A 26,073-nucleotide genomic window follows, 5' to 3' on the forward strand; every position below is an offset into this window, starting at 1 on the left:
CTACATATATTTTATTTTCTAGGCAATCTAGAAATAGCATTTAAGTACATTTCATACATTCCTACATGAGAAAATAAACGTATGATAGATTAATTGAGATAAAAACAGGGACCCAAATTTCTTCCTTCAAAAAAAATTGTTTCACTGTGCTAAAATAGGGTTTAGTTCATCGTGAAATAAAACAGAACTTCCCAGATTTCTGAAAGCACCATAATAGCCCCTAAACACTACAAATGGTTGTGCCAGTTTGTAGAAACAACAAAACCCTCTTTTGACAGAAAAGCTGAGTTATTCCAAAAGATAACTCCCTCTAGATCACCACCAAATATATTGTTTGAAAGAACTCACTTTTAAGATTAAAATTGTACAATTTGTCACTTTAGGCCTCAGGATTTGAATATATACAGTGGTACCTCTACTTACGAATTTAATGCGTTCCGAACACACATTCGTAAGTCGAAAAAATTGTAAGTTGAATCCCATAGGAATGCATTGGGAGAAGAAATTCGTAAATCGAAGCAACCCTATCTAAAAACTCGTAAGTAGAAAAAATCCTATCTAAACCGCATCCAAGATGGCGGCCGGAGCTCCGTTTGTAAGTAGAAACATTCGTAAGTAGAGTTATTCATAAGTAGAGGTACCACTGTACTGTCATTATCAATTTAATAGTTATTATTATAAACTTAAACTTGTCAATAGACATTCAAAATGGCAATGGATTAAGTGTGGGCATAAGTGTCCAAGATGGTGTCAATAGGCCAGTTAGTGTTACTTCCTTTCATTTATGTTCTAGAGACAACTCTCTGAGTTAGGAAAAACGTTATTGTAATAAAATAATCATAACCACTTAAAGGTTTTATTACCATCAAGTGGTATATAAGTTTTGTTAAACATGCAAGTAACATAGTGACAGATGGAGACACTTATTACTAACAGAATAAAGAATACAACTCTTCTAAAAACTATCCGGGATCCACACAATGGGGGAAAGTGTATTTGTCGCAAGTGCCTTGCACAGAGCATGGAGCAAGAAACTCATTGCGTTCCACTGCCTGCTCATTCAGAAGGTACCTAGAACAGAAAGAAATGCACAAACAGATGATCTGTGACAAAGCACCTGAAAAGTAGTTTACTTTAAACTGGAAATGCTAACAGTATTTTTGGCTTTAAAGTGGTGAAAATGGGGAAACATCAGGCATCATGTTACTGATGCAGCGGAGTTATTTATGTTCAAGTCCCACTGAAATCAATGGAGCTTAAGTTAACCACAGATAATTTGTCAAGCTTATTTCAACAGAAATTAAGTGTAACTTGAAGATGTTGGGCCTGGGGCTGGTGACTGTGTCTTCTAGGAAACCACAGTCTGCTTGATATGTTTAGTTCCATTGGCATCTATCTACTTACTAAAAATTCTGAAACTGTCACAACTCTGTTGGTACTAATTTAACTGCTAGTCTGGAATGCTTTGTTTCTCTACATAACATTATTAACAAGAAAATAATGCTTTCAAAGTTTAAGTTAATGTTATATATATATTCTATAAATAAATAAATATTATATATATATTCCTAATTGTGATATAATGTATTGAATTGTAAAGAATTTATTTGGATACTTACAAATGCTTCTAACACAACTATAGAAAATAATTTAATTTTTTTAATACTGGCACATTGTTAAATCCAGATACATTTTTACTGAGGAATACTGTACATGTGTAAAATGTCCAGTTATTATTTGTAAAATAGGGTAGTACTGTTGTAATTGATACTGGCCAAAATCAATGTTATTCCATATTTTATTTTTTATTAAATTAACCTACATTCCTGTGCCTTTGGTGTAGTAAAGCACATTTATAAACCATATGCATACAGTTCTATGCTTAGAAGGGGACCTAGTTTTTCTGGGCTTCTCTTCCTCCCCGCCCCATTTTTTTCAAGAAGCAATTTGGTACTAAAAAGGAAATCACTGAAATAAAGTGAAACAATGTTTTAAATTAAATATATATTTGTCTATAAAAAGAAAAAAATACTGGTGTTTGCAACAATCTGATAGTGTTCTTTTGAATCCTGGTATAGATCAGCTTGGACAGCCAGTGTGGTGTAGTGGTTAAGAGCGGTAGACTCGTAATCTGGGGAGCCGGGTTCGCGTCTCTGCTCCTCCACATGCAGCTGCTGGGTGACCTTGGGCTAGTCACACTTCTCTGAAGTCTCTCAGCCCCACTCACCTCACAGAGTGTCTGTTGTGGGGGAGGAGGGGAAAGGAGAATGTTAGCCGCTTTGAGACTCCTTCAGGTAGTGATAAAGCGGGATATCAAATCCAAACTCTTCTTCTTCTTCTCTTCTTCAGCTGCTGCAGATTTTTCACACAATTAGCTTTAGAGGACAGGAGGATAAGTGAGGCTTACCTGAACTTTATGCAAAGGGCCAAATGAGTGACACAGGTCATCCAGCTGAGGAAGGAGCAGCCTTTTTTGGCACTGAAGACCACAGGCACAATGAACAGGAAGCAGCATGTCTGTGGGCGGGGCCAGACCTGGTAAAACACACACACACACACATTTACATATACAGTGGTACCTCGAAAGTCGTTCAAAACGTTCGGAAATCAAGGCACGGCTTCCGATTGGATGTTCGGGTTCCAAAGAATGTTTGCAAACCGGAACACTCACTCCTGGGTTTGCAGCATTCAGGAGCCAAAAGTACCAAGGTGTTTGACAACCAAGGTACGGCTGTACATCCAAACTTACTCTCTCCCACAGGTGCATGGCTTCTCTACGCACTCACAAATGTGAACCAAACTTTCCCCCACACATGCAACCTTCTCTCCTTTCCCCTCCCTTATGTTAATATGTGTGTGTGTGTGTCTTATCCCCCCACCAGCACCCATAGGATCACTGGAGAGTGGAGGCTTTAATCTCCCCTCCCTCCAGCAATTCCAAAGAAGCCAAAGTTGCAGTCCAGCAGCATGGGAATAGCTGAATTTTCTCCACTGCCTAGCTGATTGTTGATAAGCTGGGCAGGAGGGTGAACCACATGGAGAACAGTTGAGGGTGGTACGTTGCCAGCATGTGCTCTAGTGCATGCAGAAACTAAAAGCATGATCTTGATCATGAGGCAATCATGCTTGGATTTTATTCCATACAGTGACTGTGCTCGTAAGCAATGGCTAACTTAAAGTAATGGTAGCCTATTAAGTAGTTTGAGAACTGCTGGACATTTATTCCTATAGGCCAGGGGTGTCTGCGATCTACACCCACTGTAAATAAACTGGCAGTGATCTACCCGTTGGATTGACCAGAGTTGTTGAGCTTTTGGGGAAGGCTTCAAGTTGTTGAGCTTTTTGGACAGCAAAATCATACACAAATATGGAGCAAAGGTCACAGGGGCCTGGTTCACGTGTAACAGTAAGCCAAACTATGGCTGACTGGGACCAAATGTGTAGTATCCTGGAGAATTTACATCTTGCCCTTCCTCATGAAAAAGCTCAGGTTCTCATTTTTCCAGTGTTTTTTGATTTTTTTTAAAAAATAATCAGGAAACTTCTTCAGCATTTTAGTTCAAATTTCTTCAAATGAACTCATTTTTTATTTTATTTTTACTAATGTACACATTTTTTCAAGTACTTTTTTTTGGGATAGAATGCATTTTGTAACTGATCTAATTGCATTCAGGATAGAATGCATTTTCACTACCAGTAATCAATTTGTTTTTATTGACATTTCCCCCCATATATGCATTTTCACTGGTTAGTTGCACAGCTAAGCTGCATCCCAAAGTCTGGACAAGGGTAAATTTCAAAGGGTGGCTATGCTTCACTTCTCATATTATTTCAGAAAGTGATTTTAATAGATTCTGCTTTTAATGTGAACTGAATCCAATTTCTTCCCCCCTCCGTACTGTTCTGACTGTATCAAACACATCCTCCACACCTTGAGCCTCATTTCTTCATTTTTTACCTGTGCTGCTGCACTTTGTCTTTTTGCCCACTGTGATCTCCTTTCCTCTGCCTCTGGACTTCTTGCCTTAAATTTCCTGCCTCCAGAAATGTCTTTCAACTCAAGTCTGCAGTCTGATCTATACAGAGAACACACTCTGTATCTAAGGATTGCATGTTTCAATTCCAGCCAAACAACTCCGTCATTCAGGGCAGCTGTAATCTGAGCATTCGCTTGCTTGCAGCTTTGTTTCCTGCAGTTTGAATATTTACGCACATTCCCATGCTGTCACACATTTCTGCCATTAGTATTAGAGGATTCACAATAAATATAGATTTATGAATGTAAGTATTGCACTTGGATAGACTAAAAATGTATCGAAAGTATCACAAACAACTTTCAACACGTGTTTCTCTGAGGCAGTAACACATTTTAACAATCCTCTCCATATTATAACATTTACACTGAGAATGACTGGTGGAAGGAAGGGCTCCTACAGTACAGTACAGTCTTGCCATCAGCTTTTATTGCTCTGTGGAAATCCTGTGTATTGAATTGTTGCATAATTACTCCCTTACAGCACCCAGTAGTGTACTAGGTGTTTCATTTTTTTCTGTGGATCAGAGGCACAAAAACCAGGTCTATGCCTGGAGGAAATTTGTTATTTCCTGTAATATATATGGTTTACACTGGGGGGGGGGGAATGTCTATTTGTGTTTCATCTCTCCCTGAAAGATAATTTGTGTTGATATAATTCTCTATATTGCTTTCCTGTAAATATGGATCACATAAATATTAAACTGTATTTTGGGTAGTTTGGGTAATGCAGGTTTCAGAGAGAAAACCAGCAGAAAACCAGACTTTCTTCCATTTCATGTCCTCATTTAGTTGGGCTCTTTGACAGTAGCTGTAACCTTTACATTCCAGTTCACATTCTGCCTTCTTAGTAACATGTCTAAATACTGGCATGGGCTCTTTAGCTTCAGCAGATAATGAAATGGCAGAAGCCACAAACGCATGAGCATGTTGAGAAAGAGTCAAAATGCATTTCGGGCTGTTTCAGACATAAACATTCTGAGGCTGATAAATCACAGCTTATCAGCTCGGCGACTAGTCTCATGCTCACCTCTCTTCTCTTTGCACACCCTGGTTTCGATGCTAAGATCCCTGGTTTCATATCCTGGTTAGTAATCTGTGATTAAACCACAGTTTTCCAGTTTGGAGGAGGAAACTGGTTTCAATATCACTGCAAGGAGAGAATACACAGGGACACAGCTTGTTCGCAGGCAGATAAACCATAGTTATTGGCCTGGGACCATTACATCTCAGCCCCAGATGCTGTAATGGAAAAATCTGTCTCACTAATCTGCTGAAAGTCAGGACAGCAATATGCATATAGTTAAACATAACCCATATTTGTATATGGAATTCAAGATACAGTGAAAACTATTTAGCAGCAGCCGCCGAATATTAAGCAAGCATAATACATTAAGGACATTCTGTCCAATATACTGAATTCATTCATTGTCAGGGAGGTGCCACCTGCCTTCCCTTCTTCCCTGAGATATTTCCTGGTCTTGGAAGTGGGGAAATGCTACCTGCTGTGACACAAGTGTTACTAAACCAGATATAAATGGGATAAAAATGTGAATTTCTTCATTAATACTTTTGTATTTGCTATGTGCATAGGACAAGTGAGTAAAATATAATTTTTAAAATATTGCTTGTAGACAAAAAGTAAGGTGGAAAGGCTCAGCAGTTTCACTCCCTGCCAGACACAAATGTGCTAATGATTCCTGGAAATCAGTGTATGTTTGCAAATCCCTTGGTGCAAAACAGTTCATTTGTTATAGAGAATTCCAAATGAGTTTAGAGCCAACTCTGCAGAATGAATTCCTCCAGAGATGTGTCATTTCTCTATCTCTCAGAGCTTTAGCTATCTACCATGCTTATTTATGCTGAGCAGAACAAAATGTCCAAAATTTATTCTAATCCCTTTTTATCCCAACCAAAACCACATTTCTAAAGACCCCCATTTCCAAATTCTTCTATATTTCATCTCCGCACTCAGCTATTAAAACCTGTGTGCTTGGTGTTCTTCTGTGTGCTATGTCCTGCTTTTACACAAAAATGAACACGTAATCCTACTTCTTATATGCTCTCTTTGTCCAGCTATGCTTCTCACCTTCTGCCCATTCACAAATCTTTAGATTTTTTTAAAAAATAAATGTATACCACTATTCTTTTGTTTTAATCAAAGCAGTTCACAACATACAAAAAAGGCATGTAAAATTTTAAATCAGAGATCAGCTTTTACAGATAGATATTTTCTTCATTGCCTGCAAAGGCTTGGTGGCATAGAAAAGTTTCCAGAGACTTCTAAATATTAAAGCAGCAGGCAGCTGTTGTTGTTTAGTCATTTAGTCGTGTCCGACTCTTCGTGACCCCATGGACCATAGCACGCCAGGCACTCCTGTCTTGCACTGCCTCCCGCAGTTTGGTCAAACTCATGTTCGTAGCTTCGAGAACACTGTCCAACCATCTCATCCTCTGTCGTCCCCTTCTCCTTGTGCCCTCAATCTTTCCCAACATCAGGGTCTTTTCCAGGGAGTCTTCTCTTCTCATGAGGTGGCCAAAGTACTGGAGCCTCAGCTTCAGGATCTGTCCTTCCAGTGAGCACTCAGGGCTGATTTCCTTAAGAATGGATAGGTTTGATCTTCTAGCAGTCCATGGGACTCTCAAGAGTCTCCTCCAGCACCATAATTCAAAAGCACCAATTCTTCGGCGATCAGCCTTCTTTATGGTCCAGCTCTCACTTCCATACATCACTACTGGGAAAACCATAGCTTTAACTATATGGACCTTTGTAGGCAAGGTAATGTCTCTGCTTTTTAAGATGTTGTCTAGGTTTGTCATTGCTTTTCTCCCAAGAAGCAGGCGTCTTTTAATTTCATGACTGCTGTCACCATCTGCAGTGATCGTGGAATCGAAGAACCCTACTGGAAGCGCATTCCACAGGATGATGCTCCCACACATTTTTCTTTGCCCGAGCTGTGATATAAGAGTTGAGGTGGCCCCGAAGGCATCCTGCACCTATGTTAATACAAGTACCTTTAAACTGCTATTTTGTGACTACCACATCACATGATATTATCTATTTTGTTTTGTTGTTCTGCTCACATTAATAAGCATGTAAAGAGTTTCTCCAAACTGTAGGTCAGCCCTTTTTGAATTCTTCCTTATTTGCTTTTACAAAATCCATGATTGACCAGTCTCGGTTGTGGAATGCCCTACTTGTTAGCTTTTCTTTTTCCAATCCATGTCTTTAAAAAAGACAATTAAACACTGTCCATTCCAAGATACCGAGTGCTTTCCAAAATGGTTGTTTATTGTGATATCAATGCTCCTTGTGTATGCAAATTCTTTGCATCATCCACAAGATATTATTGGCATCAAAATGCCAGCCGAAATCCCACCTCTACAATTTAAATTGGATCTACCACTTCCAGGAAAAATTTGCTTTTTTTTTTAAAAAAAAGACACTGTTCCCAACTTCCCCATTGCATTATCTCAACAACTTGTTTGCAGGAATCACCCACTAAGGGTGTTTTCACATGTTACCATCAGCTGAGAAGAATGAGTTACACAACCTCTTTCTGCCTTTCCAGAGTAGTATGTGAAAGGGGGAGTTAGATCTGTCTCCTTCATAGCTAAATATAGAAGCTGTTCCTGTAACAAGCAAATCCACATAAAGTATTCCATGACATCATCATCATCATTTATTATTATTATTATTCCCTTTTTAAAAATACCTTAAATTGCCACCCTATGCTTGAGAACCATTTCTCATAATTCTTCTACATAACACAAACTCATCTCAGGAGCCTTACACACCACATCTCAAGCTGGAATAAACAACCAGGGAGCATATCACACCAATTCGGGCCCAACTGCACTGGCTACCTATTATTTTCTGGGCTCAGTTCAAAATGCTGGGTTTGACCTATAAAGCAAGTACTCAAGGACCACCTCTCCACAAATGAACCAGCCAGGACCCTGCACTCTTCACAATAGGAACCTAGGAAGCTGCCTTATACCGAGTCACAGGTAGGTAGCAGTGTTGGTCTGACGTCGTTGAAACAAAATAAAAAAATTCCTTCCAGCAGCACCTTAGAGACCAACTAAGTTTGTCAATGGTATGAGCTTTCGTGTGCAGTATCTGAAGAAGTGTGCATGCACACGAAAGCTCATACCAATGACAAACTTAGTTGGTCTCTAAGGTGCTGCTGGAAGGAATTTTGGTTTGTTTGTTTATACTGAGTCAGACTCTTTTGTCCATCTGGCCCAGGGTCATGACTAGCCACTGAGGCATCTCTGCAGCTTTCATCTGGTCTCAGACCCCGGGTGTATTCTTGAACTCTATGGCCATGCCTTAAGCAATTTGTGCCTGTGGCCTGACCAGTACCGCTGCAAGCCTTGAACAAAGCTTAGGAACAGGAGCTTGGAGACCCACAAAATTGACAAGGGGCTTTCTTCATCTGGTATTATGATGCCTTCTTGTACAAAAGGCTTTGTCTGTAACATATAACAGAAATTAAGTAATAAATAAGCTCTTATTTGTCAGGGGAATATGTCAACCCTCTTGGTCACTGTCAGTTCTGTGATGATTCCTGTTCTAAGTGCCCAGAACCAACGTCAGAGAACTGCACTGGCTGTACAAGGTACGTGATTCTTCTTCATTAGTAGGGTGTGTGTGTGTCTGTAGCTCCCTGAAACTTGCAACATGGTCCAATTGGTCCATGTCTAGTGCATTACAGTTCAAGCTGCTCTGAAAGTTGAAGAAGAAGCCAGGCATGTGATGAAACAATAACATGTTTTACATATCCAAGTCTGGAATGATCCACACAGTCTACAGTCTAACAAAATGCCTATTTCAGGAGCCTTCAGATGTTGTTAGACTATGACTCCCATCCTCCTTGATAATGCCCACAAAATCTGGGATGGCCATAGGTTCCCCACAACTGACCTATTTAGACATGTTGAATTGAATGAAGTGTTTGGTTGTCTCTACAATTATGAAAGGATTTCTAGCAGCTCTTTGTAAAGCCACATAGCCTGATATGGTTTCTGTTCAGCTCCATTCATATCACTGTTTTAAATATTTTCCTCCCCAATGTACAGGCTATTTGCGAATAAATTACTCTACCTTTGTACTTCACCTGAGTGCTTACATCTCTCTCTCTCTCTCTCTCTCTCTCTCTCTCTCTCTCTCTCTCTCTCTCTCTCTCTCCTCTTACTAGGTTTTCCTTTATTTTTAATTTTTTAGATGTATCTACCCTGTTTCTCCTAAAATAAGACATACCCATTAAATAAGCCATAGCAGGATTTCTAAGCATTTGCGCAATATAAGCCATACCCTGAAAATAAGCCATAGTGATAGGCGCAGTTCTGGAGGGCGCCAAGGAAGAGGCAAGGCTGGACGCGTAATAAAAAATAAGACATCCCATGAAAATAAGCCATAGGGTGTCTTCTTGAGGAAAAATAAATATAAGACGGTGTCTTATTTTCAGAGACACACTGTAATGCACCCTAGGTGCTTTTAAGGTTATAGAAAATGCAATAAGAAATCATGAGAAGCAAAAGAAAGTGAAACATAAATGATTGTACTGCATATAGGAATAAGTCACGAGGCTAATAGAAAGTAAATGCTTTGAAGCATGCTATTTTTAATTTATTGGCAGCCGGCCCTCTCCACTCTCAGAATCTCCTGGGTCCTCTGGTGCTTTATGGCCTTTTAATAGCTTGGACCAAACCAAGTAATGAATGACACATCAATAATGCCACCTGACATTCAGCTGAGATGAGTTCCTACCTTGAGATTTTCTTTTGCTTCCACAAAGTATGAAACAAGTATTGTGGGTCTTCCCAAAATGAAAAAAACTTGTGAAAAAAATCCTCTATGGTACCATTACATAACTAGTGTCCTCTATTGTGTTTGCATCTGCTGTCAAGATATTTCCCTATTTTTTAAAAAAGAATCACTAAGCTCCTGCTTCTTGATGCATCATGAAAATTACCACTTGCTGTGCTATCCCACCCATCTCCCTTTTTATATATTATTGCTATTACTATTTGCATCAAGCCACTACCTGTTTCAGTTAAAAGAGGAATAATGTATTCTGCAGCATAATTTATCAGAAAAGCTGTGAAGAATTCAGGATAAAGATCTGCACTGACAAAAAAATATAATGAAGACATTTTTACATTTGTGGTTTGTCCAAATTTGAGCATTGTTTGGCTGTGAATCTAGTTCCCTCACCCTTCAAATTTGATCAGAGTAGTCTACACCACCATGTATTTGAATCTGTATATAAGGAGCAACTACACTCTTTCCTGTTTATAACAGTAGGCATGCCCTGTGTTTGCCCCGTCTTCTAATTTGTTGATTTTATTATGCTATTCAAATGCCAACTGGGAATACATGCAGAGAGCTGTGCATCAACCCTCGATGCTTTTTTTGTTTTGTTTTTAAATTACCTGTCCGTGAAGTGGGCAGAAGCACAGAGTCAGGCAATTGTAAGTTTGCTTGTGCAGTTTTTAAGATTTGTGCAAATCGGGGGGGGGGGAATTCTTCTATTCAGTAGCATACTGAAAATAGTTATGAGCACAGTCAGAAAAGAAATGAAGGCACTGAGGAAATAGCAGACCCTCCAAGTGTCCCTGTTTTCCAGGGACAGTCCCAGATTCACAGAAGCCGTCCCAGTTTCTGTTCTGATCCCACAATGTCCCACTTTTCCTTAGGATGCCCCTATTTTCGTCAGAGAAATGTTGGAGGTTATGGGGCTCCCGATGCAAAGAGATAAGTAAATATAAAGCCTTTAGAAGATATCTGAAGGCAGCCCTATATAGAAAGGTTTTTAAATGTTTAATGTTTTATTATGTTTTTATATATGTTGGAAGTGGCCGGGGCAACCCAGTCAGATGGGTGGGGTATAAATAATCAAATTGTTCTTATTATGGAATTGGGCATTCCCATTTTCACTGGAAAAATGTTGGAGGATATGACATAGTAGCAGAAAGTGACCCACCTCAAAACATGGAAACAAATCACCTGAGACCGTGAGTAGAGTGATGTGCAACTCAACTTCCCCCAATTTTTTTGGATTGTCCACAAATCAAATGCACCTAAATTTACAAAGGGAAAGCATTAAGATTGTTGTTGTTTCAGGGTAACCTCATGTGGACCGATTAAATGGAAATGCAACAGCTGCAAACACACAGTACACTCCAGTGTGGTCAACACTCCCAGATTTTGTTGGTAAAGATCATTCTGAAGTGCCTCATGATTTCTCAAAAACAGGTCATCATCACTCAACCATTCACATCCCAAAACCTTCCTCTGAATCTTTTGTTTAATGAATGGAGTCAACCTAGGCAATAATACAGCAACACTTTGGAATACTATTTCCTTCTTGTCCAGATCTCATTCAGGTGACAAATTCAGCAGCCTACTGAGCCCACTAGTGGTTAATAAGTGTCTGTAACTACCCACAAGTTGAGACTATGCTGTTTCTAAAGCTATGTCAGCACTGCAGTCTATTTTTATTGTTGTTGTTTTTTGCAGCTAGCCCTCTACTGAATGTCATTCAGAGCAAGGGACTAATAATAAGCTAGCACACGCCCTTGCAAATAGAATCATAGAGCTGGAAGAGACCACAAAGGCCATCCAGTCCAACCCCCTGCCAAGCAGGAAACACCATCAAAGCATTCCTGACAGATGGCTGTTAAGCCTCTGCTTAAAGACCTCCAAAGAAGGAGACTCCACCACACACCTTGGCAGCAAATTCCACTGTCGAACATTGCTCCGTGTCCGCTTCTCTGGAGCAGCAGAAACCAACCTTTCACCCTAGGAGTCCTGGTAGACCACAAACTTGACATGAGTCAGCAGTGTGATGCAGCCGCTAAAAAAACCAATGCAATTCTGGGCTGCATCAATAGGAGTATAGCATCTAGATCAAGGGAAGTAATAGTACTGCTGTATTCTGCTCTGGTCAGACCTCACCTGGAGTACAGTGTCCAGTTCTGGGCACCACAGTTCAAGAAAGATACTGACATGCTGGAACGTGTCCAGAGGAGGGCAACCAAAATGGTCAAAGGCCTGGAAACGATGCCTTATGAGGAACAGCTTAGGGAGCTGGGTATGTTTAGCCTGGAGAAGAGAAGGTTAAGGGGTGATATGATAGCCATGTTCAAATATATAAAAGGATGTCATATAGAGGAGGGAGAAAGGTTGTTTTCTGCTGCTCCAGAGAAGCGGACACGGAGCAATGGATTCAAACTACAAGAAAGAAGCTTCCACCTAAACATTAGGAAGAACTTCCTGACAGTAAGAGCTGCTCGACAGTGGAATTTGCTGCCAAGGAGTGTGGTGGAGTCTCCTTCTTTGGAGGTCTTTAAGCAGAGGCTTGACAGCCATCTGTCAGGAATGCTTTGATGGTGTTTCCTGCTTGGCAGGGGGTTGGACTGGATGGCCCTTGTGGTTTCTTCCAACTCTGTGATTCTATGATTCTATCACCCTAAGAACAGGTGTATTCTATGCCATCTGTTTCCAGCAAATATCCTAACACAATCAGGAATCTGAAAACTGAATCCATGTTCAGAATCAGAATTGGGTTTCAACAAGGACCTAAGCAGAGCATTAATTGTTTAGGAATAATATCCAGAAATAAACACCAGATTAAAAAAATGCAAACAGTGTAAGGAGCCAGGAAAGAGCTGCCAAAGGTCGGATACTCTAATACCCTGGAGATACTACAGCTTTGGGCTGTAGTAAGTCCCCCTGAATAAAAGCTGTGGTACAACATTCTCCTCATTGCCGTAAGGTAACACACAAGATCAGGGTACAGGAAGACCTTGTCATTTCTATGTCTCATGCACTGGTGAATCTGCATCATCTCATCCAGAATACAACTTTCCCATATCAATGTTGAGTGAAATACAGTAATTAAAAAGAAAGAGATAGAAATGAGGCCCATATTTGAAGGACCTAGTCATTTGCATCCTTCTAGCAACTTAAACTATTCATCTGCCAAAACCAACAAATCCTTCATAAAAAGCATCAACTGTTAACTATTTAAAAATTAAAAATAAACGCTAGGCTTCCTGGAGGTCATGTCACAAACCAAATCGAGTAAAAATTACAATATATGAGCTAAAGCTGTGTGTGTGTGTGTGTGTGTGTGTGTGTACATGAAAAGTGGTTGATTCTTCAAAAAAAATAGTAGGATCTTGGAATACTTCAGTGACGAAGATGTGGAGACGGGAACATGAGATCAAAGAGGATGGTCTGTGAAAATCTGGCTCCAGGTGGCAAAATAAAGTCAAAGTTCACAGCTTAGTTGACCTTACTCTTTATCTTGCCACATGTCATAAATACGTTTCATACTGATAGGAGAACAAAGTGCAAAGAATATAAAGAATATAACTGAACATGGAAGCAGTTCTCAGAATCTGTTTGAGCTTGTTTTTTAAAAGGAAGGCATTCTCCTGTTCTTTGATTCTAGTATTAAACTTCCCCCTTTTCTTTTGTAACAGTTCTTTGAATGATGGGCGCTGTGTTCTTCAGTGCCCTAAAGGGAAATATGAATTTGAAAGTCAGTGTCATTCGTGCCATCAAACCTGCATGGAATGCAGTGGAGGCGAACCCGACCAGTGCTCTGCTTGTGGAAAAGGTAAGGATGTGCTCTTTGACCACTTCACTCCCTTGCCTTGATTTTAGTTCAAAATCCAAAGTGGATAGTACAGTTGCTTATATGATTTTGTTATTTTAAAAAACAGTACTTATTTTATATATTTTGTAAGCCAGTGTACTTTTGTACAACTGGGATTTTCTTGGTCCCACTCCATTCCAATCCCAGACCAAAACTGAATTCCAGATATTTATACTGGATATCGACCAAATTTATTAGCTAATGGGTTCCCAGTCTTCCAGAGTCCTGACAGTATCAAACGTGGAAGTGAAGGATTTTTGCTGCCAGAACTCAGGAGCTGCTGTTTCCCTCCCGTTGAGCAATGGCAGCCTAGACAGAGGGATAGAGTGTCGATGTGCCACACTTTACAGATTCCAGTCCTCTGAATGAAGGCATCCTCTGTTTGAAGGGCTGCCTGGTCCAAGGCTCATTAAAGATAAATAACCATTTTAAGAAGGGACAGCAGGGACCTCGGAACTTTCCATTTAGAGGTTCTTGACGGCAGACATGGTCATAGGCTACTCCCCACTCTGGTACAGTGCATGTCTATTTAAATAATATACATTTGCATCTCTGTATATAAATTTAATATACTCTCCAACATTCCCTAGAAAATAGGGACATTCTATTTGCAAATGTGAATTTTATGCCAGCCTGTGCCCTCTTTTGTCCTCTTTTTTTCTTTTTCAACTCACATTTCCTCTCTTTGGTGATGCATAACTGGCCACTCTACAGAACAGTCTCTCTCTCTCTCTCTCTCTCTCTCTCTCTCTCTCTCTCTCTCTCTCTCTGTGTGTGTGTGTGTGTGTGTGTGTGTGTGTGCATGTTGTGGCATCAACCCATTTAGTCGTCCTGATCTCAAGGACAGCAGCTCTTAAGGGAAAAAACAAGGTGATTGAACTCAGGTTGCCTTTTGAATTGACTTGGAAAACACTCAATCAAGTTGCATTAAGTCTGTGTCTTTAGGTTAAAAGGTTCCTAATGAAAACAGTGAAACATCCTCCCACCACTGTGTGTGATTTTATCTAGAAGACAGGCATGCAGATGTAGGTGCAATTCTAAACATTTGTTGATACATCTAAGTATTTATTTTCAACAAAATTAACAGGCCAGTTCTCATTGTCATAAATCCAGCTAGTTTGACAAGAGGTTTGAACAAGCCAGACAGCACATGGGAAACAAGCAATGTTTTACATGGCAATTATGAATGCACCCCCAGAATACTCCTGAGAATCAATGGGGCTTGTATCCTGGGTTACTGCATGAGCACCTTCAGGGAACCTTTCTTTTCCAGTCATTGCTTTTCCTGAAGATTTCCCTGCATTAATTTAATTAAGCACTTCAGGCTTTCAGAGAAAATAATGGGCTTCAGAATGAGTTTCTGAAAGAAAAAGGTTCAGTTAATGGGAAACCTTTCTATTTCTAAGCAGACAGGTAAATGTAAGAGAAGGGGCAGCAGCAACTCCAAATCTCAATTAACTGTCCTGGTCGCTCAGCCACAAATGCTCCCACTAATCAGTTCCCCAGATCAAAATGATATTTTAATACAAACAGGAAGGTTTGGGGTTGATTTGTTTGTTTTTGATGAACAATTCTCCTAGTGTTTTTTTGTTCTGCTTTGTCTTGCTTTCTGCCTTACAGATAAGAAAGGCAACACACGCTTCCTGTACCTGGGAGAATGCAGAGAAAGTTGCCCCCTGGGCCACTATTCTTCAGAGGAAGAGAACACCTGCCTGCCGTGCTTTGAGCACTGTGAAGTGTGCCCTGATCAAACCATGTGCGAAAGATGCTTTGATGGATACTACCTGGCTGATAATAGCTGCCAGAAGCATAAATGCAGAAAAGGTAAAATTTCTGACAACAGCACTTTAACACACTTAAGGCCAAACACTCAGTATGTTCTCCTTGATTCCATAATTGTAGAGCTGGAAGGGACCTTCAGGGTCATCTAGTCCAACCCCCTGCAATGCAGGAATCTCAGCTAAAGCATCCGTGACTGATGGGCCATCCAACCTATGCTTAAAAACCTCCAAGGAAGGAGAGTCCACAACCTCCCAAGGGAGACAGTTCTACATCAAGGCACACTGGCACCAACCAAACAGCTGGTTGCCAATTTCCTCCCACCTCCGCACACAATAGTAATTACAGCTTAATTTTTTGTAAGATTTATACACTGCTTGATTGGGTTTTTTTTAAAAAAAACCTTCAAAGCGGTTTACAAAAAAGATAAAACAATAAAATTATTACTAAGAAAATATAACAACAACAATTTAATACATTTAAAAAGTTAAAAAAGCAGCAGACTAGAACAATTAAGACTCACATCAACTTTCTAAACATCTGAATAGGCTTGTCTAAACAAAAATGTTTTTAACAAGCACTGAAAAGAATACAGGGAAGAAAGAAAGAGCTGATCACCAGTATAGTAACATACCCTGTGGAGGAAACCAAAACAAACAGTAATAAAAATATTAACAGCACCAAGAAGGATGAGAAATCCTTGAGTTTTGAACTCTCTGATCTGAAGAGGAGATTGGCAAACATTAAATCTGTAATCTCAACTCCAGATGCAAGGACACAGGAGTTGGACACACACCAATTAAATACATCCAACATCTCCTCACCACAAAGAAGGCTACGTGTGCATCAGCCAGATATTCTCTCAAGCAACACCGAAGAAGAGGAGGAGGAGCTTGGCAACCCTGCTACCCCTAAACTAGTAACCTTTACGGAAACCAAGAAATAGCATGCTGCTGACAGACAGCTGAAGCCACACAACAATACCCAGGCTACATACAGGCCTCCAAGACTCAGGAACTTACTGAGGCACAAGCCGGAGGGCCAGTTATTCCCATTACATCTCTGGCAGAACAGGACAAATGATGACCCTGCTTATGAAGCTGGCTCCTTCCTGGCCAAAGACCCCCACATTGCAGCGCATGCCTCTTTAATACTTCCGAAGGCACAGGTGGAATTACTGTAACAGCCCAACCACCTCGTGAGGGAAAGAGGGATTGACAGCCAACAGGCCAGCATAAGGTTACCCTCTTAACCAGAAATGTGGCTGGATGGGCTTCATCTACCAGGAACACCTGTTTCACAGACTTTCTATCACAACATCACATCTTACTGATACAGGAAACCTGGACCAGGGATGAGATGTCATTAAATGGGTACCTCTCCTTTACATTGGGAGCTGAACCCAGGAAGAGGCATGGCAGAGCAAAAGGGGGGGACTGGGGATCCTTATTTCTACCAACATCAACTCCACACCAAGGCCCCTCCCTTCACTTAAGACATACACCATGGCTACTCTGCCCCACTTTAACGAGAAGGCTCTGTTAATTAGAAATGCCTACATGCTCCCAATGCATTAGAAATTGGAGATCAGAGCCCAATGGGGTGAGCTGGAAGAATATGCTGCAGACCTTACACTGCAAAATCCAAATGCAATGGTTGTACTGGGAGGGGACCTAAATGCCAGACTGGGGCCAAATGACCAAACTTTATACATACAGTTTGGCCATACCCCACCAGATCTGGAGGTTAAAGGCCCACTTACAACTCAAAAGACCAAATGTTAAGCTTTGCAGGTCTCTGCCTAGCACAAATGTCTTTCAAACTAAACCTCTACATTCTAAATGGTACCCTTGGAAAGGACCATCCAGCTGAGTTCACCTCCTTGTCTGGAATCAGGATGAGTGCTATTGAGTACATCAATGTCTCTGAGGAGCTTCTCCTACACATACAGAATATGGAGGTCATATCCAGATTTCCCAGATTTGAGAGTGATCATTTCCCAGTTTCACTCCACCTAATGGTGGAAGACACACAGGACAATTCCCTGGCAATCGTGTATAGGGAAGCTTTTTTTAATGTTTAATGTTTTATTATGTTTTTATCTATGTTGGAAGCTGCTCAGAGTGGCTGGGCAGCCCAGTAAGATATGTAGGGTATAAATAGTAAAATTATCATTATGGAATGGGACATCCCTATTTTCATTGGAGAAATGTTGGAGGGGATGCAAGTATAGGCCATGTGGTGCCCATAAGCTGGTTCCTGATTGCCAAAGTTTTTCTCCCGGAACACCTGCCCTAAGGTAGCCACTGTGCGGTGGAAGCATGGAGCTGCCTTGCTGGATGGTGAAGAATCTCATGCCAGTATTAGGTCCTCCTACAGTAGTACAAGCTGACCTCTTTGGGATGCTTTAACAACCATTTACAAAAATGATTGTTTTGCTCTGATGAAGATGCAATGATGCAGAGTGAATTTCTTTATCCAATCTCCAGTTTTTCAAATACACCGATTTTCTGAAAGCATTTCAGCTCTCTGGTCTCTGTGGATACTGTATATTTATTTAAAACCAATAGACAAAAAACCAAAGAGGTCAATACATTAAATGCACAAAGTCTTAACCCTCTCTTCAGGGAGGGAAATAGTTGACATTGTTGGGTGACCCTGCTAAGGCTGGCCTCAGAGTTAGCTCCACTGCAGCCCACAGACTGACTTCTGGATAGACATGTAATTTGTTCATTGGGGTTGCAGTTAAATTGGGTCTGAATGTAAAATAGAGACTCACTTGACCCACAACAACAAACTCATCTATGTTTATAACCTATACGCATTTATGTTCAACATTGCCATGCTTGTACAAGACCTCTGACTGGAAGTCATCTCCCCAAAGCCTGGCGTTGCCTACATTTGCATTTTACATCCACTATATGTTTTTAAAACAATCTGACCTCTGGTGAAGAGCAAAACCATTACATTAGTGCCTTGCTCATTTCCATAAACAGCAACAACGTCGGTTACTGTTGCTTGCTGCTGAAAATACAAATAAAATCCTTTTGGTTCATGCAAAATGATACTCGAGTTTACTCTAAATACTCTTGTATGCCATCATATACGGAAGGACATGAGCAGACTTTTGTTTTTATTTCAGGTTTGATGAACCTGAAATGTACATAAGCTTTTTTTGCTATGAAAACCATTTTGTTCTGGGATTAGAAACTTGCCTGTCTTATAATATGCCCTCTGTCCAGACAGTTTGACACATCTGTGCTCTGTACTGCATCTGGCACAACGATGAAATGAAATAAAATGTTAGTGGGGTAGTTGCAACAGTGCACTGTTAACGTGTAAAAGCTTTGTTTTCACAATAAAACTACACAAGCTTCACCATTAGAACTCTAGCATAGGAGGCATGTGCAAGGCCAAGGGGAGGACGGGCGGCAGCTGCCTCCCCTAAATCAATATAAATACTTAACTAACTGAAGTTCTGCCCTCCCCAACAAAATGCCTAGCTACGCCCATGATTGGAGGTAAAACAGCTCCACTTTACTTGGGTGTGAGACTCCAGAGTGACCCAGCCATAGATTATACTGAAAGAGATTTGTTGAATAGTGGATTGACATAGCAGACGACACAGCTATTTCTCCAAAGCAGCTCTTTTTTGGAAGCTGGAACAGAACTAACTCAACTGCTCAGCCAGCCTGCTTTTATAGCCTGCTGGCTCAAACAATGTAACAATCCTAACTCAAAGTTTCCTCCTAAACTTCCCGCCTAAAACAACTGATGAGGACCTGAGGGGAAACTCCAATACATAACAAGGTTGATGCAAAATTATTTCCCAGGGGTATCCCAGGTCCTGTAAGGTTTGTTGGAGCTAATCAGAAGCAGTGCTGGAACAAAACAAGCAGCAAAATGAGCAGGAGGGCGACCAGGGCCCCAACCCTGATATTACACAACTCCCCTCTGCACACACACCCCAGAAGAGCTCTAACACAAAAGGCTTCAGTCTTCATACTCAAACCAGTGTGATGGAGGGGATATCTCTTCTGCCTATGCAGCTCCTCCATGTGGAGAACTCTCACACGTGTCGTTTAACAGATAAAGAGAAGTGTGCCACCCTGTGAAGTAGGCCAGTGGTTCTCCATGTTTAAGCCATTATTGGTCACCAAATGCCCCTAAGTCACCAGTTTAAAAAGTGGACATGAAAACATTTCCAGGTAATTTATTCTGATAAATAGGTATATTTGTGATGCATAGACCCCAGGCATACATTTATTGAGACCTTTGTACCTGATGCTCACCTGCCATCGCCTTAATATTGATATTAGCAGACAATGGAATATTTGGGGGGGGACTGCTGCTGACAGACCAATGTTACAAGTTTCTGTTAGTCTCAGAGAAATGATGTTTGGACTCCCATGAAGTGAAATCCATGTATGTTGACTGTTTCTTGGGCTGCCTAATGTGCAGGCGAAGCAGAGGAACTTGACTCGGAAGACTGCATTCCTTGTGCAGATGGATGCCTCTCCTGCAGCCTGGGTATGTTTCATTTTTTAATCTTCAAGTTTCTACTTCTGTACTTTTAGTTATTTCTTTAATATGTACTTATATATTTGTTTTTGTTTTTTTGTTTTTATTCTGATACTCCACCCTTCAGGGCAGAGCCCTCCCTAGGCAGCTTACAAAAGCTAATTTGTTTCATGCACATACTAGGATAATTTAGCTCCAGAGCCTGGAGTTGAACTGGATGTGGGCCCAGGCCCGGCTCTAGGTATAGTCCTGGTGGCGCGGGGCGCCAGAGCACCAGGCCAGCAGGGGGGGCGCTGCACGGCAAAGCCGCGCAGAAGCCGTGCTGTGCGCTGCGAGGGTGGGGGTGCCAGAGTGATCTCCGCACCTCAGCACCAGGGCGTCCGAACTGCTTGAGACGGCCCTGTGTGGGCCCAATAGAAGCTACTATCCCTGTAACCAACTGCTGTCACCGCAACAGTCATCTTGCCCCACAACGGCCATGTTGTGTTATGCTGCACTCCCACAACAGACAGTTAGTGACTGGCACCCACAGAACTTTCTCAAAATATGCCCATTGCCCACAGGCTCAACGGTGTTAGCAACTCCTGCATTCATGAAAAAAAAATGGACCATGGTCATGTTCTGTAGTAAAGTGATATATCTAACAATTTTTAAAAAATATGCAAAAGTAACAAATAATGTCAAACAAGTAGTAAGACTATAACATATATTTGTTTGGTTAATAAAGCTCTCAGGGCCTTCTCAGTCAGTGCAGTACACCAGGTTTCCCAACCTTTATCTGACTATGGCCCCCTTCTGACCTCATTTTCTTCCTGTGCCCCACCCCATGGACATAACCAAGCAGGGGCAGGGGGCAGCTCCCCCACAAATCAATACAAATCAATACAAATGTGAGGTTCTCCCCCCCCCCTAACAAAAGCCTGCCCCCCTAACAAAAATCCTGGCTACGCCCATGCCCCTTTCTGTCCTAGTGGTAGAAAGGTAGCTACTGTGGTACCTCTACTTACAAATTTAATGTGTTCCGAATGCAGAATAAGTCGAAAAAAATTGTACGTCGAATCCCATAGGAATGCATTGGGAGAAAAAATTCGTAAGTCGAAGCAACCCTATCTAAAAATTTGTAAGTAGAAAAAAATCATATCTAAACCGCATCCAAGATGGCGGACGGAGCTCCGTTCGTAAGTAGAAACATTCATAAGTAGAGGTACCACTGTATTTAAATGCGTTGTTTGTACGGTAAATAGAATATGTTTTATTTATAATTTTTATAATTTATACAAAATACAGTTACATAAACTGATAGGAACATAAAGAAATATTGTTGAAACAGAAAAACATAGAATCCTGGAGCTGGAAGGGACCCCGAGGGACATCTTTCTAGTGCAACCCCCTGCAATGCAGGAATCTCAGCTAAAGCATCCATGACAGATGGACATCCAACCTCTGATTAGAAACTTCCAAGTAAGAAGAGTCCAGAACCTCCAGAGGGAGATTCATCTTCCATGTATTATAAAAAGTAAACAACACTTATTTGACCCCAGTTATTTGACACAGAGAGGGAAACCTACACATATAGTCCAAAACGTGCACAGGGAGTTCTGTATATATGGGATAATTTTTAAAGCAAGTGCTCCTCACTGACCTGTTGCAAAAAGATCTTGTCATCCGGAGGAGCCCTGGCTGCCTAGATCAAACACTATAGTCCCACACACCTTTACCTGGGAGTAAGGCCCACTGAACTCACTGCGGCTTTCTTCTGAGTAGACACTTAAGTCAGCAACAGCAGGCGACCCCACTCAGCTAGGTGCTGGGGTGGATTGCACCCTGTGCCTTGCAGAGTCAGGCCCAGCCTGCCACCAGGTCCAGCTCTGGCTCGCCCAGCCCTATTCACAGCCACCCCACCCCCACACTTACCGGACATGGGGGTTCTGAATCACGGGCTTTACTGGTCAAAGCGGGAGCCTCAGCAATCGCCCTCTCATCCCCTGGAAGCAAACCAGGACTGCTCCAAGAAAATGCACGTGGCAAAAAGGAGCACCAGGCCCTGGTGGGCTGCCCCCTTACCTGCTTGTGATTGGCTAAGCAGCTAGCCAACCAATCAGGATTTTTAAAAATGATTTTCTTTCTTTCTTCACTTCTCACTTCCCTCTGTGGCCTCTAAGTCACCTGCTGTGGCCCCCCATTTATGTGGTTTTCACCTGTGGCCCCCTTGGAATATCCTGGGGCCCCTAGGGGGCTATATGGCCATTGGTTGGGAAACACAGCACAGCCTTGGCAAATAACAGCCTTGATAAACAATACCTTCCCTTCCTCCTTAAGCCAGCCTCATTCCTTTCCCCAGCTCATGTGAGAATCGAAGGTCTGCTTGTGGCAGCAATCTTGATGGGGTGATGGAAGAGTTTCTGAGTTTCTGGGGTCTACTAGCTCTTTCATTTCTGACCAGTAATTTTGCACAAAATGTGTGGACGGCTATAGAATCATTTCCCAAAATGACCACTGTTTGCATTGGCCCCAAAACTGCTGTTTCATCACACAGTGAAGGCTGGTTCACACACACACACACACACGCCTTCTGCTTGATGACTGCAGTATCAACTGTTTCTGGGCAGTGATCACAAATTGGACCCCATAGACTTTTATTATAATTGAACGACGCCTCATACACAGTGCTTTTAGTTGGGAGTCAGTTTATGCTAACAAATCAAAGCAGGTGACACAAAAATCAAAAGTTTTCTGTGCTTGTGTGAACTTGTCTAGAGTCTGATAGTTGAGGGTAACTAAGGTAACTCACCTTCCCCACTTCTGGAACATTCCTCCTTTGGATAATGCAGTCACACATCTTTTTAGGTGACAAATCGTTTGGTAGGATTATTGTCTATTAGGCAACTCTGTTCCTCTATGAGCTATGTTTAGTTCCCAAACTCAGTGTATTTCTGGGTCAGGAGCCTATAGGAAATCCTTGAAATTTGAAACTGTGGTGAGCTGCTACAGGTGACGCTACTGATGCATAGCACAGTTTTCTCAAGGAGTGGACTGGGAGTCTGGGACCCTTCAATGGGCCTCAGGTGGGTCTCAGTGCCACAACCTCCTCACTTACCTGTCCATCCTGCTAGCATGCCATAGCCCTTTGGTTGTGGGGAGAGGGAAAGGCCAGAGGAGCTGTTGAAAAGAGTTAGAAAGTGGAGTGAAAGGTTTATTATTATTATTTACCTCTTGTTATATATAAATTGGGAAAATAAAGGAAGGGTGTAAGAGAGGAGGAACATGTGAATATAAAGGGACCAGGGAGAAGGGTTGAAAGAAACTGGATTGGGGGGGGGGCACACATGGATGAAGGGATTCGTTGAGTGTGCAACACAATGTGAGTATAAATTAGTAGAGATGGGTAAAAATACATTGAGGGGCAACCAGGGCGGTCGCCAGATTCTATGCCCAACTATGCAGACACAGACTTTCTCCCGAGTCCGTCTGAATTTCCCAACATATGGTACCCGAGCGAGTTAGGCTCAGTTTTCTGCAGCTTCTATTTTAAGGGTTAAACTTTCAGCATTGTATATATAATTAACAATGTATTTTAAATGTTCCACAAAGTGTCATATATACGTTATGCTCCCTGAAACTGTTCTTTCAAAAGGGACTCACAGTATTTTATTTTTATTTTTATCTGTATTTTATATTTTTCTATGAACTGGTCCTCGACCGTAATAATAAATAAATAAATAAACATTGAGGGGCAGGTGGGAAAGGGAAAAATATAAAAGAAAAAACATTCTCTACTTAAAGCCTGTGGTTCGTCAAATTCTGACTTAACTGGTTAGGCTGAGTGATGATACTTCCAGAGCAAATGTATGCACATAGCTTGATGACAAGCAAAATACGGTGGCATAGAATTTAGCAATTTCCAAAGATGGATTGGAGATCAGTAAAAAATTATGTCAATAGTTACTAGCTGCTATTATGCCAATCGCTGCCTCCCTCTGCCTCCATGTTGTGACTGTTTTTGCTCCTGCACTATCGTTTTTGTGAGTGGTGGGCCTCAGTAATTCTCAGTTGTCATTATGTGAGCCCTGGGGGTAAAAGGTTTTAGAACCTCTGCTATATAGGATACCTCTGATTCCAGAGGCTTCTAAAGAGTGAAATGGGATTTCATTATGGGTATGTTACAGTCTAATAAAAATTGCTCCTGGACTACAGTATGTCAACCTTCATGTGATAGCAGCAGGAGGAGCTATATGTTGATGGGCTGTAATGGAGGAAACCTGTTTATGCCATCTATTCCTTTCCTTCCAACTGCTGGATGAAAATTAGAACAGGAATCTGAGCCTGCTTATATTTTTACTCAGGGCCAAGTTGTCATGACATGGGGAGGGACCCCTACCCAAGTACCACAAGCTCAGTCCAAATACCACCCCCTCCCCACCTCAGTGCAGCTGCTTTTAATCAAAGACATCAGGATATCTGATCACGGATATTCCATGTCATGTCTAATTTATCCTTTAGTTATTGCCTTTCCTTTAACTTTGAAAACTCTGAAGTATATTATAATACTGTTTTTTAAATAAAAAAATTAAAATTTCATTATAGGTCAAATTTTCCTGTGATGTTTAAGCTTATTAATGCCAAAAATAAATCATGAGGAAAAAGAAATGTGCATTTTATGCTCAATGTTTTGTGCTAAAATTGGCAGTCACCACCCAAATACCATCTGAAGAGATGGACAGACTACATTTACAAGCTCAGGTGGAGAGCAGCTATTATTTGTCCTTTGCTCCCTTATATTACTCTCCGTGGTTTGCTGTGCTATACGGTACATAATTCGAAGTTCAAAGATGTTTCATTTTGCTAGTTTTATTACTTTTGTGCTCACAAAGCCTGGCAGGAGTATGTTGGGAGGATCTGTGACCTTGGGAATGAATGGGAGCAGGACGACCCAGAGAAAACCATTTTCAAACTGCTGGAGTTACAAGCAGTTAGTTTAGTTTAGTTTTGCTTTTTTTAAAAAAACAACCCACCAATATCACAAAGAGACATTTCCAAACATAGATAAGCTTAGACATCTTCAAGCAGGATTGCAAACTCCTGAAAGCCAATATTTTGGTATCTGAGAGAACCCACCCAACAGGATGGATAAAGGCAAACAGGATGAAGCTGTGATGCCTCAGTCATGGAATTTAAAAGCTGAACGGGACCCCGAGAGTCATCTAGCCCAACCCCCTGCCAACTTCCTGATGCTCTTACTCAACCATTTGTTTGCTAAGCTGTCAGCTTGGTAGTTGCAAAATGCAGGTACAATTTTTGCACTGTAAAAGGGTGCTGATGCAGCCTGCTTTCTGGACAGAAGCAGGTTTGTTTCTTTTCTCAGAGGTCATTTCCACAGTCAGTGAAAATGTGGTGTCAGGGAATGGGGTTGCCTACAATCTGAACCTCTGAATATCCATCTGTGAGGCTCTTTCTGGAGAATTGTACATATGAAGCTTTACTGTTTACACCTTCAGATGAATACAGTATGTAGAATAAAAGAGGTGCAATGAGTGTAAAACTATGCAACCCCCCCCCACTCTTCTACCCAATCACTGCATGTAGACACTGTATGGTATTTGATGAGCGCTTGGGACAGTTGTAGTGGGACCCAGGTGGTGCTGTGGTTAAACCACTGAGCCTAGGGCTTGCTGATCAGAAGGTCGGTGGTTTGAATCCCTGTGACGGGGTGAGCTCCCGTTGCTTGGTCCCAGCTCCTGCTAACCTAGCAGTTCGAAAGCACGTCAAAATGCAAGTAGATAAATAGGAACTGCTACAGCGGGAAGGTAAACGGCGTTTCCATGTGCTGCTCTGGTTCGCCAGAAGTGGCTTTGTCATGCTGGCCACATGACCTGGAAGCTGTACGCCGGCTCCCTCGGCCAATAATGCGAGATGAGCGCGCAACCCCAGAGTCGGTCACGACTGGACCTAATGGTCAGGGGTCCCTTTACCTTTTACCTTGGGACAGTTGTAGAACTTGTGGGAGAATCCAAATTGTAGGGGTCCAAGATTATGGGGCACTGAAGACCTGTTGCTATTTTTGCAACT

The 26,073-nt window shown here is 41.5% G+C and overlaps 1 protein-coding gene across 3 annotated transcripts in view; it reads left to right on the forward strand.

Moving 5' to 3' along the window:
* PCSK5 (proprotein convertase subtilisin/kexin type 5) overlaps positions 1-26,073 on the forward strand; it is a 226,986-nt gene that overhangs the window by 160,064 nt on the left and 40,849 nt on the right. For all 3 annotated transcript variants that reach the window (XM_060280059.2, XM_035099988.3, XM_088652943.1), the window contains exons 21-24: positions 8,562-8,658; positions 13,532-13,668; positions 15,328-15,531; positions 19,948-20,016. In XM_060280059.2, coding sequence (XP_060136042.2) covers positions 8,562-8,658; positions 13,532-13,668; positions 15,328-15,531; positions 19,948-20,016 — 507 coding nt within the window. The remainder of the gene's footprint in view (positions 1-8,561; positions 8,659-13,531; positions 13,669-15,327; positions 15,532-19,947; positions 20,017-26,073) is intronic.

The sequence above is a fragment of the Zootoca vivipara genome, chromosome 10 (assembly GCF_965207765.1).
Source record: "Zootoca vivipara chromosome 10, rZooViv2.hap1.1, whole genome shotgun sequence".
Taxonomy (NCBI): Eukaryota; Metazoa; Chordata; class Lepidosauria; order Squamata; family Lacertidae; genus Zootoca; species Zootoca vivipara.